At 39.3% G+C, this 19341-nt stretch overlaps 1 protein-coding gene across 1 annotated transcript in view; it reads left to right on the forward strand.

Moving 5' to 3' along the window:
* LOC120856559 (choline transporter-like protein 5) overlaps positions 1 to 19341 on the forward strand; it is a 151026-nt gene that overhangs the window by 77649 nt on the left and 54036 nt on the right. The window contains exon 5 of the mRNA XM_040231928.1: positions 10124 to 10208. Within this exon, the coding sequence (XP_040087862.1) occupies positions 10124 to 10208 (85 nt within the window). The remainder of the gene's footprint in view (positions 1 to 10123; positions 10209 to 19341) is intronic.

Genomic DNA, 19341 nt, shown 5'->3' on the forward strand with positions numbered 1-19341 from the left:
TCCAAGTCAGGCTTCAGCAATACGTCAACTGTGAACTTCCAGATGTTCAAGCTGGTTTTAGAAAAGGTAGAGGAACTAGAGATCAAATTTCCAACATCTGCTGGATCGTGGAAAAAGCAAGAGAGTTCCAGATAAACATCTATTTCTGCTTTATTGACTATGCCAAAGTCTTTGACTGTGTGGATCACAGTAAACTGTGGAAAATTCTTTGGGTCAGAAGTCCCTTAATTAATTGCAGCGGCATAAGGAATTTAAATATCTGAGACCATTATTGCTAAATAGTTCCTTAAGTAATTAGCCCAGACCCAAATTAAACAAAAGTTGTAGAATGTTATTTTTTATTTGTTTTTGAAGCAAAAGTGCTTTCATATGAGGACAGGAACACATGGGACAACCCACATTGTCCAAATAAATGCACCTTATTTCAGAAAAAAACACATATTACCTTGAATTCAGACCATCATGAAAGCCAGGAGAATACTGTCCTTCCATAATGATGTATAATGAATGAAACATCATTCTTTGGGAAAGTGCTTGAAGCAGACACCAAACATTGTTTTAACCTCCTCTTCTTTTCCCTCCTCCACTAAAAAATAAATAGACCAAGCAGAAAAAAAGTACCATTATTACAAATGAATGTGTGTGAAGGCAATGGCACCCCACTCCAGTACTCTTGCCTGGAAAATCCCATGGATGGAGGAGCCTGATAGGCTGCAGTCCATGGGGTCGCTAAGAGTCGGACACGACTGAGCAACTTCACTTTCACTTTTCACTTTCATGCATTGGAGGAGGAAATGGCAACCCACTCCAGTGTTCTTGCCTGGAGAATCCCAGGGACAGGGGAGCTTGGTGGGCTGCCGTCTATGGGGTTGCACAGACTTGGACACGACTGAAGCGACTTAGCAGAAGCAACAGTGTGTATGTTCATTTGCAGATGAAATGGATCTTTGGTAGGATGTGTAAGCAGTTTAGACACTCGAAACAGTTGGGTCCAGGACATACTTGTTAGACTGTAAAAGAACATATGTACTCATTAATTTCATTATTAATGAAATAGCTGAGTTTAAAATTCTATGCTTAGAGATGGTACAATAGTGTTTGGGATAGAATCTCTTGGTTCTGTGCTTCGTTTATCCATGCCTAACAAAAAGGATTCCAAGGGAAAAACTGGGAGTTTTCTAAAATGACAAAAGAGATAAACTCTAAGTGAAATGGGATGCTTTTTTGATGTGTGTGACTTTCTCTGCCTTTTGGGTTGCAGGGAAGTTATTCACGATACTTGGGTGTGATCCTTTTCTTTGGTATTTCTACTAAATTGCAAGAACTCGATTGGTTTTGATGCCACCTTCTGGCTACTACAAAAACTTCAGCTTATAAAATGTGGGTTGAAAACACTGAACACTGTCTGATATAGCCCAATTGCCAAATTAGACAGACTGAAATACCCATCCACCTAGTATGAACTTCAGAATGGGAAACAGGAAAGATTAAGAGGACAAAACTTCCATTTAAATTTTGCATTAATTTGACATCTAAGTGAAAGAGTAACTTTATCTGCAATTCACTGAAGAAACTCTTACAAAATGGCAAAGAGGTCTCACAAATCTGTTTGAACATTCTACAAGCCCAGATTTGCCACTCTGTTTAGTTTTTAAAATCTGTATCAAAATAATATATGCCTGTGAAAGTAAACCAAACAATAATGAAGAGCTTATAATAAAGGCAATAAAAGCAATGGTCTCCTGTCTTAAGACTCCTTACCCACAGTTTCATTCCACAAGATAATTTCTCCTCTTTCTGGTTGCTTTAGACACTTCAGGCTGCTACAACAGAAGAGCATAGACTAAGCTTGTAAACAAAAAAAAAACTTACATCTCACTGTTCTGGGGATTGGAAGTTCGTGATCAGGTGTCAGCTTGATCAGTTTCTTGGTGAGGGTCCATTCCCTGGCTTGACATCTTTATTATGCATCCTCAAATGGAGGAAAGGATTAGTGAGATCTCTGTGTCTCTTTTATAAGTGCACTAATCCCATTTATGAGGGCTACACCCTCCTGACCTAAGCACCTGCAAAGGCCCCATCTCCTAATAACCATCATGATGGGGGGTTGATTTTAACATATGCCTTTGGGAGGAATAAATACTGGTCTTAGTTCTTCTGGAAGTTTTTTGCATAACTTTGAATCATATTCTTATTCTTTCATTTCATGCTTTATTAATTTTAGATAGTATCCCTTGATAGCTTGCTATGAAAAATGGAAGATTTAACTCATATACTTTATGTTTTCCTCATCTTCCTCCTCCTTCCCTGTTTGATAGTTAAATTATTACCTTTAGATTTTCTTATAGTTACTTTCATGACTTTACATAGTATGCTGAGTCTCTATTGCTTCTTCCACTAACTGTTGTCAGAGTCTTGACTCCTCTTTATGTAGGAAGAGGGTATTATCCCCACTACCATTCTCCATCTTTCTTTTCCATTCCTCTTTCTACTTTCTTTTTTTTTAATTTTTATTGGAGTATAATTGATTTGCAATGATATATTAATTTCAGGTGTACAGGAAAGTGAATCAGTTATATATATATACATTCTTTTTAGATTCTTTTCCCATACAGACCATTACAGAGTGTTGAGTAAAGTTCCCTGTGCTATACAATGTGTTTATTAGTTATCAGTTTTATATATCAATCCCAATCTCCCAATTTATCCCTTCTTCCCCCCCCCCAATCTTCTGGTAACCATAAATTTGTTTTCTACATCTGTATATCTATTTTGTAGATAAATTCATTTGTACCCTTTCTTAAAATACCACATGTAAGTGATACATTATATAGTATTTGTATTTCTCTGTCTGACTTACTTTACTCAATATGAGACTCTCTGGTCCATCTATATAGCTACAAATGGCATTATTTCATTCTTTTTATGGCTGAGTAATATTCCACTGTATACACATACCACGTCTTCTTTATCTATTCCTCTGTTGATATACATTTAGGTTGCTTCCATGTCGTGGTTATTGTGAATAGTGCTGCTGTGAACATTCCTCTTTCTATGTTTACCCTTTACCTGACTGAGTTTGTAATAAAGTTCAATTCTGCAACTTCATCAGAATCGTTCATATTTTATTGGTAGACTGACTCTAAAAGTTTTAGAAATAAGACTTGTACTTTGTAATAGCTATTTAAAGTTTATTCACTGTCTGGCCATTACATTTTCATTTCTTCTGTGTCCCTGATATCAAAGCCAAATTTTACACTTTATTTGCAGCTTAGCATCATTCTCCATTTTAGTGTATTTTGACTTAGAGCAATGACATTCTTGTATAATGTTTTATTTGCCAGCAAGATCAAGACAACAGTTTTTCTGCCTTCCCAACCCCGCTATTTTTTAAGGGCTCCCTCTTCTCTGAACACCTACCTTGCAGAGTTTCTGCTTTTTGTTCCACTCAGCACCAGGCAAATTTTAGGCTCAATGCATAGCTTTAGTTCTGAGACTTATCTACCTCATTAGATTGGACCCTGCTGCTAGACTTAGCAAATAAAAGAATGCTCAGTTAACTTTAGATTTCAGATAAACAGAAAGATTTTTTTTTAGCCTGAATTTGTGCCATGAACTTTATTCTGTATCCCAACTTGTCTTTTTCCTTTGTTGACACTCTTGTTTTGATGGGGAACATTCTTGACTATCTTCATAAGATAAGAAAGCATAGAAAGATAAATCCTTGGAAATGTTTTTATTCTCCCTCTTTACAACTGATTGATGGTCGAGCTTTAGAGATGTAGCTTGAAAGACAATTCCTGTCAGAAAATTTAAGATGTTATTTTGTTGTTTTTGGCATCCAGTCTGTCTAATGTTAGTCTGATTCACATACCTTGTGGTGAAATCATTTTTTCTATTTTGAAAGATTTTTCCTTTGGGAAAGCATTTAAAATTATTTATTTTTGGTGTTCTGAAATCTCACAATTCAATGTAGGTCTTACTTTTTAAAAAATCTTTTTGTCTAGTCTTTGATGGGTCCTTTAATTCTAAAGAACTGTGACTCATCACCTCTGAAAAATTTTATTCAGTTATTTTTTTTCTATTTTCATTCTTTTATTGGTTGTCTTTTTGGAACTCTGTTATTCGTAACTTGGACCTCCTTGATTGGTCTCAATACCTTTTTTTTCCCCCTTATATTTTCCATTTATGACTTTTTATTCTGTATTCTAGAAGATTTTGTCAAGTTTTTCCAGTTCTGCCTTTGATTTTTAGATTTGGTTAATCATGTTTTTAGTCTCTTAAAGCCCTCTTGTTTTCTAATTGTTTATAATATAGTATTTTTATTTATGAATAATCTGATTGAATCTCTCTGAAAATACTGTTTTTTAAAGGTCCCTTCTGTGCTCTGAATTATTTTTATTTTATCCAGCATTGCTTTTTGTTTGTTTATTTTAGACTTTCATTTTCTGATTTCTCTTAAATTCCTGATGCTACTTGATAATCCATTTTTACTATAGAAAGAATTGGGTCACTTGTGTGAATTTGCTCAGCTGCTGTGTCACTGGGTCAGTTTTTCCAAGGAGACCTCTGCCTAGTATGGGATAGAAACACTGTATTAGCTATTAGATTTCACTACCATATAAACTGGTGCAAAGCTGACTGTCCGACATGGACTTTTAAAATGCCAGAATATGAAGGATTGTAGACTGGGATATCCAATTTCACAAAGGCCCTTGCTATCATTCAACAAAAGAGGCCTTTGTTTTTGCCTGTTTTTCCTGGATCCTAGAAGTCTTAAGTGTAGAACTATGGGGGGAGCACAGAGGTGCTGGTTTGTACTGTATATAAACCTTTAATTAATCTTCTCACTTTTGACCACATTTCTCACTTTTGAGTCCAGAATGTATCATGCTTTCTAACAGGCATATCATATCCCACTCTTTTTGTATCTTTTCTATAGTGCATTCATCACTCAACACACTCTCATTTGCTCTTCATTTTCCAGAAATTATTGACCTCTCATGTGCAACTGGGAGCAGATCCCATCCTGCACATCCTTAGCTGGTATGGCAGTGTTTATCCCTTTCTGTATTTTTATTTTTCTATTTCTGTGTATCTCAGGAAGGAAAAGAGATGGGCTTAAGTGCATCTTACCTCATCTTGAACTAGTAGTTTGCAGTTGCTTCTATTTTATTGTTTCATGGTGGAAATATAATTTGAATTAAATAATGAGTTACTAAGAGGTGGCAAGAATACACAGAAGAACTATACAAAAAAGATCTTCACGACCAAGATAATCACAATGGTGTGATCACTCACCTAGAGCCAGACATCCTGGAATGTGAAGTCAAGTGGGCCTTATAAAGCATCACTACAAACAAAGCTAGGGGAGGTGATGGAATTCCAGTGCAGCTATTTCAGATCCTGAAAGATGATGCTGTGAAAGTGCTGCACTCAATATGCCAGCAAATTTGGAAAACTCAGCAGTGGCCACAGGACTGGAAAAGGTCAGTTTTCATTCCAATCCCAAAGGAAGGAAATGCCAAAGAATGCTGAAACTACCACACAATTGCATTCATCTCACACGCTAGTAAAGTAATGCTCAAAATTCTCCAAGCCAGGATTCAGCAATACGTGAACTGTGAACTTCCAGATGGTCAAGCTGATTTTAGAAAAGGCAGAGGAACCAGAGATCAAATTGCCAACATCGGCTGGATCATCAAAAAAGCAAGAGAGTTCCAGAAAAACATCTATTTCTGCTTTATTGACTATGCGAAAGCCTTTGACTGTGTGGATCACAATAAACTGTGGAAAATTCTGAAAGAGATGGGAATACCAGACCACCTGACCTGCCTCTTGAGAAACGTATATGCAGGTCAGGAAGCAACAGTTAGAACTGGACATGGAACAACAGACTGGTTCCAAATAGGAAAAGGAGTACATCAAGGCTGTATATTGTCACCTTGCTTATTTAACTTCTATGCAGAGTACATCATGAAAAATGCTGGGCTGGAAAAGCACAAGCTGGAATCAAGATTGCCGGGAGAAATATCAATTACCTCAGATATGCAGATGACACCACCCTTATGGCAGAAAGTGAAGAGGAGCTAAGAAGCCTCTTGATGAAAGTGAAAGTGGAGAGTGAAAAAGTTGGCTTAAAGCTCAACATTCAGAAAACGAAGATCATGGCATCTGGTCCCATCACTTCATGGGAAATAGATGGGGAAACAGTGGAAACAGTGTCAGACTTTATTTTTGGGGGCTCCAAAATCACTGCAGATGGTGATTGCAGCCATGAAATTAAAAGACGCTTACTCCTTGAAAGGAAAGTTATGACCAACCTAGACAGCATATTCAAAAGCAGAGACATTACTTTGCCAACAAAGGTCCGTCTAGTCAAGGCTATGATTTTTCCAGTGGTAATGTATGGATGTGAGAGTTGGACTGTGAAGAAAGCTGAGTGCTGAAGAATTGATGCTTTAGAATTGTGGTGTTGGAGAAGACTCTTGAGAGTCCCTTGGACTGCAAGGAGATCCAACCAGTCCATTCTGAAGGAGATCAGCCCTGGGATTTCTTTGGAGGGAATGATACTGAAGCTGAAACTCCAATACTTTGGCCACCTCATACGAAGAGTTGACTCATTGGAAAAGACTCTGATGCTGGGAGGGATTGTGGGCAGGAGGAGAAGGGGACGACCCAGGATGAGATGGCTGGATGGTATCACAGACTCAATGGACGTGGGTCTGATTGAACCCCGGGGGTTGGTGATGGACAGGGAGTCCTGGCGTGCTGCAATTCATGGGGTCGCAAAGAGTCGGATACCACTGAGCGACTGAACTGAATGAACTGAACTGAATGAGTTACTTCCTTAATCACTTTTGCAGAATTATTCCTCTCCAATCATTAATGACCATTTGGCTTCCCTGATGCCTCAGATGGTAAAGAATCATCCTGCAATGCAGGAAGCCCAGGTTCCATACCTGGGTTGGAAAGATGCCCTGGAGAAGGAAGTGACTACCAACTCCAGTATTCTTGCCTGGGAAACCCCATTGGACAGAGGAGCCTGGTGGGCTATACAGTTCATGGGGTCGCAGATTTGTATGTAAGGAATCTGAAGGACCACTGACATTTAAGGATATCAGGCAGGCTTTGATAGAATGAGTACAGATGTGTGGAAAAAACTAAGGAGGATTCTCAGATACTGAGAAACTTATTCTGAAATTGATCTCATTCATTCTGCAACATCTGATGGGTGCCTGGAATGGGCCAAGTAGTAGGCTAAGTGTTGGGAAAGTAGATGGATATAAACATGAATAAGGTATAAACTTTTCCCTTGAGGATTGCATAATGTGGTGAATAACTTGAGTTTATGCAGCATTTTGCAGTTTATAAGTCAGTTTTACCTATGGTGGACTCTTGACACTTGCTGATTTACCATTCAGCCTTTTAACTACTCCTAAGGGACTCCAGTGACATGCAATAATTCATTCATTCACTTAGGTACAGATCTGAGTCACATGCACCATGAGACTGTGTAGGTGAAAGAGCCAAATTCACTCTTGTGGAATCTTTAAGTTGCTTTATGCTTACTGTGCATGCATTTATAGCCAGATATTTGAGCCATCAGAACTCGATGGGGTTACAAACATGAAGTGGGCTTATTGCCTTTAATAATGTTCTTTCAAATTTCTTTTCTTCTTGTTTTGGCATCTTGGGCATCTTCCATAGCTTTCTAAACACTTTCTGTTTAAAAGTACAGTGTAGTCCAATTTAAAATTTGAATCCATCTCTTCCAGTTCCCCAGCTCAGGTTTGAACTCTGCAAGGGAACTTAAGAGTGGGAGAGAAGGCCTGTTTTGTTATTTTCCTTCTCTTCCCTCTCTCCTAGTTTTAGTTCTTTGTGTTGTGACATATAGAAGGAGAAAGAGTGTCTGTTACTTTCCTGGCCACTGCCCTAGTCCCACATGGTTGTTGCTCCTGAAGCTAAGATGTAACTATCCATAAACTCTCTCCTTGACAAAGCCTGGCTCTCTCATGGTGTGCAAGTGGAAATTCTCTGGGGAAGTCCTTACTGACTAATCTTTTCATCTGAGAAATCAGTTTTGGCTTTCTCTCCACCAAAGCCCTTCAGCTCCATCCCTGGGGATTCATTTCCAGTCTCTTATCAGGTGATGTCCCACCAGGAAAGTGCAAGCCCATTTCCTTGGCTCCATACCCTCCCATGACAGACCGCCTCAGTGCTGTCCTCTATCTGCACCATTGGTTTATTTCCACTCTCTTGTGGTTTCTGGGTCTCACATTTCTCTGCTAAAATGGGCAGAGGGCTGTAGTAAGTCTGCCACACAAAGCAGTATCCAGCTGGAAACCCAGATGCTGGTCTGCCCTTCCCATGTGCTCAGTCACTTCAGTCACGTCTGACTGTGAGACCCTGTGGTAGCCTGCCATACTACCCTAGCTATAGCCTGGGACTGTAGCTTGCCAGGCTCCTCTGCCCATGGGATTCTTCCTGCAAGAATACTGGAGTGGGTTGTCATATACTCCTCCAGGAGATCTTCCCAACCCCAGGATTGAACGCAAATCTCTTATGTCTTTGGCATTGGCAGGTGGGTTCTTTACTTCTAGAACCAACTGGGACACCCTCTTTCTCTGTGAGAGATTCTCTCAGAGCCTGTGTGGTTTGAAACCCAGAAGAAATAATCCATCCTTTCAATGAGGAGGGGAGGAAAAATCCTCTGAACTCTGATGACTGTATCCTGCCAATTCCACTGTCTCCAATCACCTCCCTCACTCATCTTTTGCTTATGTAGACATGAGCAAGAAGCAGCAGAAGTGATGCAAGGTTCTAGCCCACACTTTCTGTGGAGAGCTTTTTTTGTTTCTAGATTCAGATCCTACTTGGTGATTGTGAGTCAGCAGGGAAAATATAACTCAACAGCCTATTATACATTTTATGCTGTGTATGTAGTCATGTTAACTTGGGACTGTTTAAGGTTCTGGAAACATTCCTCTTGAATATATATGGCTATGTTCTCTCAAGATATTGTTTGTAGACCACCTGTATCTGAATCAATTGGGGATCACAGAGGGAAATGTGAATTCCTAGAGTCTGGGCTCTGAAGGGTTGAGAAGGAGTCAGGAATCACAGTTTTCAACAAATACCCCAAGGTTCACTGATGCATACTAAAGTTAGACAGCCATTTGTCTTGAGCCCACCACACATTTCCTATGTCCTCCCAACACCACTCTTCAGCAGGTCAGGCTGGTATTATCCCCATTTTACTGCTGGGGAAATTGAGATTTAAAGGAGAAACATGGCTTGCCAAATGGCAAAGTCGTCACTGTTGCTAGCAAAGTGTGTGTGTGTGTGTGTCTGTTAGTCACTCAGTTGTGTCCAACTCTTTGTGACCCCATGGACTGTAGCATGCTAGGCTCCTCTGTCCATGGAGTTCTCCAGGTAAGAATTACTGGAGTGGGTTGCCATTCCCTTCTCCAGGGGAATCTTCCTGACCCAGGGATTGAACCCAGGTCTCCAGCATTGCAGGCAGATTCTTTACCATCTGAGCCACCAGGGAAGATCTCCAATAATAAATGGCAAGTTATCCCACCACTACACCCCTGAACATAATTTTAAACAGAGAAAATATAACTAAATTTATCTTTTTTCAGATCACTGAAATAATACATGTTTATCTCATGAAACCCAAAAAATACAAAATTATCTAAACAAATATAATGCCATCATTGAGATATAATCATTTGTTTCTGCATATAATGTGTTATAACTGTTTTTGCAAAATTAAATCATATTTTGATACTCTTTAGTAACCTGCTTCCTAAATTCATCCATTAAATATTTTTCAACATTATTTCAATGGCAGTATAATCTTTTACTTTATGGATGTGGAGTTCTTCATTGAACCAATCCCCTGTTGATGGACAATTTGATTATTTTGACTTTTTACTATTACCAAAAGCTATTTTAATTGTTAGGCCACTTCATGGGGATTTGGGGAATATGTTGCAAATTTCTAGAGGAAATGAAGCAGATTTTTAAAGGTCATGTTATATTAAAGTATACCTGGTGATATGAAATGATATGAAATATTTCCACAGTTACTAAAAATATTATGTTGTTTTTTTAGGAACAAGTCCATTTTGTTTTACTTTAACCTGCTCACCTGTACCAGTCCCTCCGTGGTGGTAAACCTACAGTGCCCTACCACACAGGTAAGGCGAAATATATGCCTCAGTGGTTTTAGCAATTTTAAACATTCTTGGATGACAGAACTGAGAAACTCTATTTGAATTCTGGATGTGTGTCATTAATGATGAATTTATGGAAGGTGACAAGACAGAAGTATAATCTCATGTTTGTTCATATACAATAAAAACAGGGATTAATCATTTAGTATCACTAGGAACCTCAGTGATTATCTTGTCCAACAACCTATTTTTATATATGAATAAACTGCAGTATAGAGAAGTGGAGATATTTTTCTCAAGATTAGTATTAGGAAGAATAAAGCCATCTATTGTAACTAATAAACTTCAGTTTTCCAGTGACTGAACACAATAGTTTCTTTTTGGTCATATGATAGTATAAGGCGGTGTTTGCAGTCAGTGGGTGGCTCTCTTCCAGGCTCCTTTCAGCAGCAGCAGCAGCAGCCAGTTGCCAGAAGGAAGCAAAAGGCTGAATAAAGCACCACTGCTCTAAGCCTTGGATCAGTTGGGTTACACATTGTATTTCTACTCAAATACCATAAACTTATAAGTTTTAAATGTTTACCCTGAGATGCAAGAAGGAAGGAAAGAAGGAATAAAGCAATGTAACTGTGGACTGAGCAGCCTCTTATTTACCATGAAGAAATGAAACAAGAGGCACAGATATCAATGGGCAGTTCATTTCATTTTCTATAGTCTATCCATCTGTCCTCTAGAGGACCCTTCTTCCCAAGGGAGACAGCTCATAGAGTCTTGTGTGGTACTGAACTTCAACCCACAGTCTAGGATCTATGGATGATGGATAGTCTCTCCATCAGGTCTTGACACTAAATGCACAATGAGGAACAGGGCTGGGGAAGTTAGGATACAAACTGCCATTCGGAAAGGAAGGAGGTGTAAGTGCACAGTGGTCTTTAGTGCATAGCACGAGAACAGTCTTTTATCTTCTTTGGATTGTGTTCTCTGCAGGAAGTTCCTTATCTGTCATCCTGTGATCCTTCGCTCAACAAACTGAAAGGTTATTTCCTGTCTGTTAACCTCAGGCCATACCACTACTGAACACTGGGAATATGCCCTCTTAGAGGCCACGTGGCTTTGAAACTCTCTTCCTGTTGTACAAGTTTATCATGTCAAAGATTATTTTAATAGTCAAAGGCCTTTTCAGGTTAGGTCATGAATTTAGCAGTATAACTACCTCAAAAACTCAGTAGGATTTTGACTTATTTGCTCCCTCTTGGTTCCTTGTGCAAGTAAACCACAACCAAAGTTCTTCTCTAGAAAATCTGCTTGCTTTCCTCCTCATGTCCCTCAAAGACTTTTGATATCTTATTTCATGATGAGATTTAAGCCATCTTGGGGTATTACCATCTTAGTTCTGTGACCACCTGTACTGCAGAACCTTGTTTTTATCACAGCCACTCACCCTCAAGGTCAAATCCTCACTCTTGTCAGTACCAATAATTACCACCCTTAATTTCAAACATCATACTGTCTAATCATTTCAGTCCCTCTAATATTTCAACTCCAGTTATTATTCTTCTACCTCACTGGGACCTACAAACCACTGACCTGATGCCCTTCAAAGTTTCCCTCAGTTCTATCATGTTTCCATCTCCTTCTTTATATGATTTAAACTCCATGGTCCCTCTTGAAAATCACTCCTTTATAGAACTCCCATAATTATTTGTGGCAGTGTAAATTGGTGCGGCAGGTATGGAAAACAGTATGGAGGTTTCTTAAAAAACTAAAGATAGAACTACCATGTGATTCAGTAACTCCACCCCTGAGTATAAATCCAGAGAAAACTTAATTTGAAATGATACTTTCTCCTCAGTGTTCATAACAGCACTATTGACAATAGCCAACACATGGAAGCAACCTAAATGTCCATTAACAGATGAATGGTTAAAGACGACGTGGTACATATATACAATGGAATATGACTTAGCCATAAAAAGAATAAAATAATTCCATTTGCAGCAACTTGGAAGGCATTGCTTAAGTGAAATAAGTCAGAGAAAGACAAATACTGTATATCACTTATATGAGGAGTCTGAAAAATGATACAAATGAACTTATTTAGAAATCAGAAACAAACTCACAGACATAGAAAACCAATTCATAGTTACCAAAGAGGAAGGGAGAAGAGAGATAAATTATAAGTTTTGGACTAGCAGATAAATACTACTATATATAAAATAGATAAACAGGGTTCTATATAGATCTATATAGACAGGTTCCCTGTTTAGTACAGGGAACTATATTCAATATCTTTTAATAAAGTACAATAGAAAAGTGTGTGTTTATATATATATATTCACTATAACACCCAGTTGTGGATGTGACTGGTGATGGAAGTAAAGTCCGATGTTGTAAAGAGCAATATTGCATAGAAGCCTGGAATGTTAGGTCCATGAATCAAGGCAAATTAGAAATGGTCAAAAAGGAGATGGCAAGAGTGAACATCGACATTTTAGGAATCAGTGAACTAAAATGGACTGGAATGGGTGAATTTAACTCAGAACTATTATATCTACTACTGTGGGCAAAAATCCCTTAAAGAAATGGAGTAGCCATCATAGTCAACAAAAGAGTCCAAAATGCAGTACTTGGATGCAATCTCAAAAACAACAGGATGATCTCTGTTCATTTCCAAGGCACACCATTCAATATCACGGTAATCGAAGTCTATGCCCCGACCAGTAATGCTGAAGAAGCTAAAGCTGAACGGTTCTGTGAGGACCTACAAGACCTTCTAGAACCTACACACACACACAAATGTCCTTTTCATTATAGGCAACTGGAATGCAAAAGTAGGAAGTCAAGAAACACCTAGAGTAACAGGCAAATTTGGCCTTGGAGTACAGGATGAAGCAGGGAAAAGGCTAATAGAGCTTTGCCAAGGTAATTCACTGGTTATAGCAAACACCCTCTTCCAACAACACAAGAGAAGACTCTACACATGGACATCACAAAAACAAGACCAGGAGCTGACTGTGGCTCAGATCATGAACTCCTTATTGCCAGATTCTTCAGTTGAGACTTAAACTGAAGAAAGTAGAGGAAACCACTAGACCATTCAGGTATGACCTAAATCAAATCCCTTATGATTATACAGTGAAAGTGTCAAAGAGATTCAAGGGATCATATCTAATAGACAGAGTGTCTGAAGAACTATGGACAGAGGTTCGTGACATTGTACAGGAAGCAGTGATCAAGACCATCTCCAAGAAAAAGAAATGCAGAAAGGCAAAATGATTGTCTGAGGAGGTCTTACAAACAACTATGAAAAGAAGAGAAGTGAAAGGCAAAGGAGAAAAGGAAAGATATTCCCATTTGAATGCAGAATTCCAAAGAATAGCAAGGAGAGATAAGAAAGCCTTCCTCAGTGATCAATGCAAAGAAAAAGAGGAAAACAATAGAATGGGAAAGATTAGAGATCTCTTCAAGAAAATTAGAGATACCAAGGGAACATTTCATGCAAAGATGGGCTCGATAAAGAACATAAATGGTATGGGCCTAACAGAAGCAGAAGATATTAAGAAGAGGTGGCAAGAATACATAGAAGAACTGTACAAAAAAGATTTGCACGACCCAGATAATCATGATGGAGTGATCACTCACTTAGAGCCAGACATCCTGGAATGTGAATTCATGTGGGCCTTAGGAAGCATCACTACAAAGTTAGTGGAGGTAATGGAATTCCAGTTGAGCTATTTCAAATCCTAAAAGATGATGCTGTGAAAGTGCTGCACTCAGTATGCCAGCAAATTTGGAAAACTCAGCAGTGGCCACAAGACTGGAAAAGGTCAGTTTTCATTTCAATCCCAAAGAAAGGCAATGCCAAAGAATGCTCAAATTACCACACAATTGTATTCATCTCGCACGCTAGCAAAGTAATGCTCAAAATTCTCCAGGCCCAGCTTCAACAGTACATGAACCATAAACTTCCAGATGTTCAAGCTAGATTTAGAAGAGGCAGAGGAACCAGAGATCAAGAGGTTGGAATACCAGACCACCTGATCTGCCTCCTCAGAAATCTGTATGCAGGTCAAGAAGCAACAATTAGAACCGGACATGGAACAGCGGATTGGTTCCAAATTGGGAAAGGAATATGTCAAGGCTGTATATTGTCACCCTGCTTATATAACTTATATGCAGAGTACATCATGAGAAATGCTGGACTGGATGAAGCACAAGCTGGACTGGATGAAGCACAAGCTTGATTTCTGGGAGAAATATCAATAACCTCAGATATGCAGATGACATCACAGTTATGGCAGAAAGCGAAGAACTAAAGAGCCTCTTGATGAAAGTGAAAGAGGAGAGTGAAAAAGTCAGCTTAAAACTCAACATTCAAAAACCTAAGATCATGGCATCTGGTCCCAACACTTCATGGCAAATAGATGGGGAAACAATGGAAACAGTGACATACTTTATGTTTTGGGGCTCCAAAATCAGTGCAGATGGTGGCTGCAGCCATGAAATTAAAAGATCTTGCTCCTTTGAAGAAAAGTTATGACCAACCTTGTCTAGCATATTAATAAGCAGAGACATCATTTTGCCACCCAGGGTCCATTTAGTCAAAGCTATGATTTTCCAATAGTCATGTATGGATGTGAGAGTTGGACTATAAAGAAAGTTGAGCGCCGAAGAATGGATGCTTTTGAACTGTGGTGTTGGAGAACACTCTTTGAGAGTCCCTTGGACTGCAAGGAGATCCAACCAGTCCATCCTACAGGAAATCAGTCATGAATATTCATTGGAAAGACTGATGCTGAAGCTGAAACTCCAGTAGTTTGGCCGCCTGATGCGAAGAACTGACTCATTTGAAAAAACCCTAATGCTGGGAAAGATTGAAGGCATGAGGAGAAGGGGATGACAGAGCATGAGATGGTTGGATGGCATCACTGACTCAGTGGACATGAGTTTGAGTGGACTCTGGGAGTTGGTGATGGACAGGGAGGCCTGGTCTGCTGCGGTTTATGGGGTCACAAAGAGTCAGACATGACTTAGCAACTGAACTGAACTGTACACCAGAAACTAACACAACATTGTAAAACAACTATACTTTAATAACATTTTGAAAAGAATTTTTAAATCACATCCTTATATAAACCCTCAATTCTTTTGCCCCCTCTCATTTAGTTGTATTTCCCTGGCAAAAACTCATGCATGACTAAATGCAACTTTCTACCTACTCCATGCCTCAACCTAGGCAGTAGTGTGTTCTTGCAGAAAACACATACAACAGTCCATTAAACTGAGGGCTGCTAACCTCCAGGGGCCCCTCAATGCTGTCCCTCAATCACACAAGAGACCCTTTGTCCATTCACTAGCTACTCTGCTAGAAAACAATTTCACACCTTTTCCTCTCACCTCAAACCTCCAAGCCCTCCTTCCCAGTCTCTATCAGCCTTTGACTTGGCTTTCTATTTCACTGTGAAAATATCAGCATTCAGAAAACAATGTTTACAGCTGCCCACACTGACCTTCCTGCCATTATCTGTGTTCATGTATTTACTCTGCCTTCCCTGCTCTTCTCTGGAGGAACAGCCTATATGCCCCAGGCCAGCCCATCTGCTTGTGCGTTAGATCTTATCCTCACTCACAAACTCCAGCACACAACTCCAGAAAATCTTCCTTTATTTTTTTATTTTCATTCTCTACTAAACCATCCCCATCAGTAGAAAAACATGCTGTTATTCCTTCCACATTAAAAAGTTTTCTTCTTGATCCCATATCCCCTTACAGTTATTGCTTCATGTCTTTGTGCTTTGCTGGGGTCCACCCCCGGTGGATCCAGGGAATTCGAAGGTGGAGACAGCGTCGGCGTCTTTGGAAAAATACATATTTAATCACAGATATAGAGAGAGATTAGAAACGGATAGTGTAGTAGGAGAATTAGTGGAGAAAAGAGGCTGAATTTCAGCCAGAGAAACGGGAGCAAGAAAGAAGCGACATGGTGGAATCAGTCTTTCCGGAAACTGATCCAATTTCTTTATTTTGGGGTTTGCTTATATACCTTTTGTTACACATAGGGATGAATACAGAGTCACCTGGGGGTCTTAGGGATATTAAATCATCTTCTGGCCATGAGTGAGACCTGCTGACATTCTATGATCCTTTCTTTCTGATAACCGAAAACCTTATTTCTTCCAAGGGTGGTTTTTCTTAAACCAGGCACCACCCTCCCGATAAAGTTGCATTCCTACAGGGTGAGGGTGTAGTGAGTTACAATCAAGAAAGGAATTTATTTAACCAAGGTTAACAGGATTAATCTTAAAGGTTAATACCTATCTCTCCTATAAGTTTAAAGGTTAATACTTATTTCTCCTATATGTTGGTTATATTCATTATAAAGGCAGGGAATATGGAGATTTAGCAGCAAACATCAGCCCAACAAATGAAAATCCTTTCATCAATGCTCCCCTTAAGATCTATTTAGTCTTAAGATAGCGATAAAGTTACATTTTTACATAACAAAGACACAGTGATTTATAACAAAGCACAGTGATCTATTACAAAAGAGAAAATTCATTAACTCAAAAAGTCTAGTATTGCTAACATCAAAAACTACTATATTTTCTTTTCTATATTCCAAATACATTGATTAATATATTCCTAGATGCCTAAGGATGTGGAGGCCTGGCGGCAGTCATTGACTCAACAATGAGAAAAGCCCTATGCTAATTAAGACTCTCAAAATACTCCAAAACTCTCTGTGCTGTTTATGGTTGCAGCAGAAAGGTTTGACCTGAGACATCCTTGTCCCACCCAAAGCAGGGAATTAGCAGCAATCATTGACACAACAAATGAAAAACCCTTCACCGATATAATTCCTAACCAACCCACTGTATTAATAATTTCTAACTCTCCAAAAGAATTTGCTTTTAGTAACAATCACATGTGGCCAGATGAACCTATACAGGTGGGCTAGATAACCTTCAGAGGAGTCTGTAAGCTGAAACACTCTTGTCATGCCCAGGAATTTTTATTGCCTTGGAGCTGCACGTTAACTCCTTCTCCAAGAGAAACGGTTATGGGGGAGAGCCCCTGTAAAGTCAGAGATGTAGGCGAGAGCATAAAACAGACTCTGGTTTTGGGGTAGATGCTCGGGAACAGGGGGTTTCCTGAGGCTTGATCACGCCTTTGCGTATGCCAAGCCTCCTTCCTCATGACCTTTGCCATGGGCGGAATTCCTCACGCTGGCCCCCAACAGTGCTTCTTCTTCTTCTTTTTTTTTTTTTTTGCAAAATTCCTCAAAAGAATAATTTATATCCAATGTGTCTGAATCTTTTCTTTTTACTTGCATTCAGGCTTTTATTCTTATTCCATTTTCTCCAAATGATACCGTTGATCTCCATATATTTAAACCAATGGTCAATTATCTATCCATATTTACTTGATCCAACACTATTGTTTAATCAATCCCTCCTCCTTAAAGTACTTTCTTCACTTGGCTCCTAGGACATAGCACTCTCTTTCCTCTTAATTCTCTGGATCCTCCCTCTCAGTATTCTTTGATGGGTTTCTCCTTATCTTCCCAGCACCTTGTAAACACTGGAGTTTCCTCCTCCACCAGGATTAGCCCTCTTCAAAATATATATTTACCCCTTTGGTGATCACACCTAGTCTTTTGCTTTTACTACCATCTATATACCGCCCTTCCTAGTTTATATATGTATATTCCCAGGACTCCAGTTCTTTCTATCCAACCACCTATGTCATGTCTCTACATGGATATTTAGTTGGCATCTCAAATTTAACACGTCCAAACTCAATCCCTGAAAGTCTCTGACTTTATCCCTAAAATTGTTCCCTAACCCCCAACAGTCTTTTCTTTTTCAGTTAAGGCCAACTCTAAATACCATGGAATCATCGTTGATCCCTCATATCTCTTGTACTCATATTTGAGCTGTGAGCTAATTCCTCTGGTCTCCATTCAAAATATACCCAGGACCAAATTACTTTTAACCATCTCCTCCTCTTTTCAAGGAGCCAGTATATTGTTTCCGTGACCCCTGACTGGTCTCTCTGCCTCTATTCTTGCCCCTGCCTCCAGGCCCTTCGTCTCTTCTCCACCCAGCAGCCAGTGTGATCCTGTTAAATATCAGTCACATTATATCCCTCCTTTGCTCAGGACCCTTTCCCTCAATAGCCTCCCAACTTGCTCATATTAAAAGCCAAAGTCCTAACAATGTCCTCCAAGGTCCTTCACTGGATGCCTGACTCTGACCACATTTGCTCTGTTTCTCCCTCTGCTCACTACACTCATGGTGACCATCCATTGTCTTCAAAGGATCCAAGAAAGCACCTAGGCTTCACTGTTCTCCCTGCCTAGCCTCCCCTTTCTCCAGATGATTACAGTTTGATCACTAGGCTTCCTCAAATATTACCTTTTCGGTGAGACCTCCCTTGACTACCTGTTTAAAGCTATAATCCCATCCTGGTAATTCATCTTCTGGCCTTCCTTCTAGCCTTATTTTTCTCTATAACAACTATTACTATCTTGGGTGCTTAGTCACTCAGCCTGTCCGACTCTTTGCTCCCCCATGGACTGTAGCCTGCCAGGCTCCTCTGTTGATGGGATTCTCCAGGCAAGAATACTGACAGCAAAAAATTTTACTTATCTGTTATTACCCATCTCTTCCTACTAGAATGTAAATTGCTTGAGGGATTTTTATCTCTTTTGTTCACTGCTGTGTCCCCAGTGCCTAGAATAGGCTCAGAGTAGGTGATTGATAAATATTTGTTGAATTAAAGAGTAAATGAATGAATGAGAAAATTAATATTTTACTATTCCCAGTCTAGAAATTTTTCCACTATACTATACAAATCCATCATTCTCATGATGAAACAAAAAATCCTTCCACACTATGCTTTTGGTTAAACATTTCAGTTACTAGATCCTTTCTTCATTGGAACTGTACTGTTTAAACCTTCAGTGTAATTTTCTCTTCCACTCACCAAATCCTAATTTATATGAGTGTTAATTGCATATGAACAGAATATGTAAAAATAATGATGAAGAACTATATTCAAGGTGCCCCTTTGTGGTTATACAAAGAATCAGAACTGAGTCAGAATATATATCAGCTGCCAATAATGCAGAATTGCTCTCAGTCTGCCAGGTAAT

Source organism: Oryx dammah, unplaced genomic scaffold (assembly GCF_014754425.2).
Source record: "Oryx dammah isolate SB20612 unplaced genomic scaffold, SCBI_Odam_1.1 HiC_scaffold_28, whole genome shotgun sequence".
NCBI lineage: Eukaryota > Metazoa > Chordata > Mammalia > Artiodactyla > Bovidae > Oryx > Oryx dammah.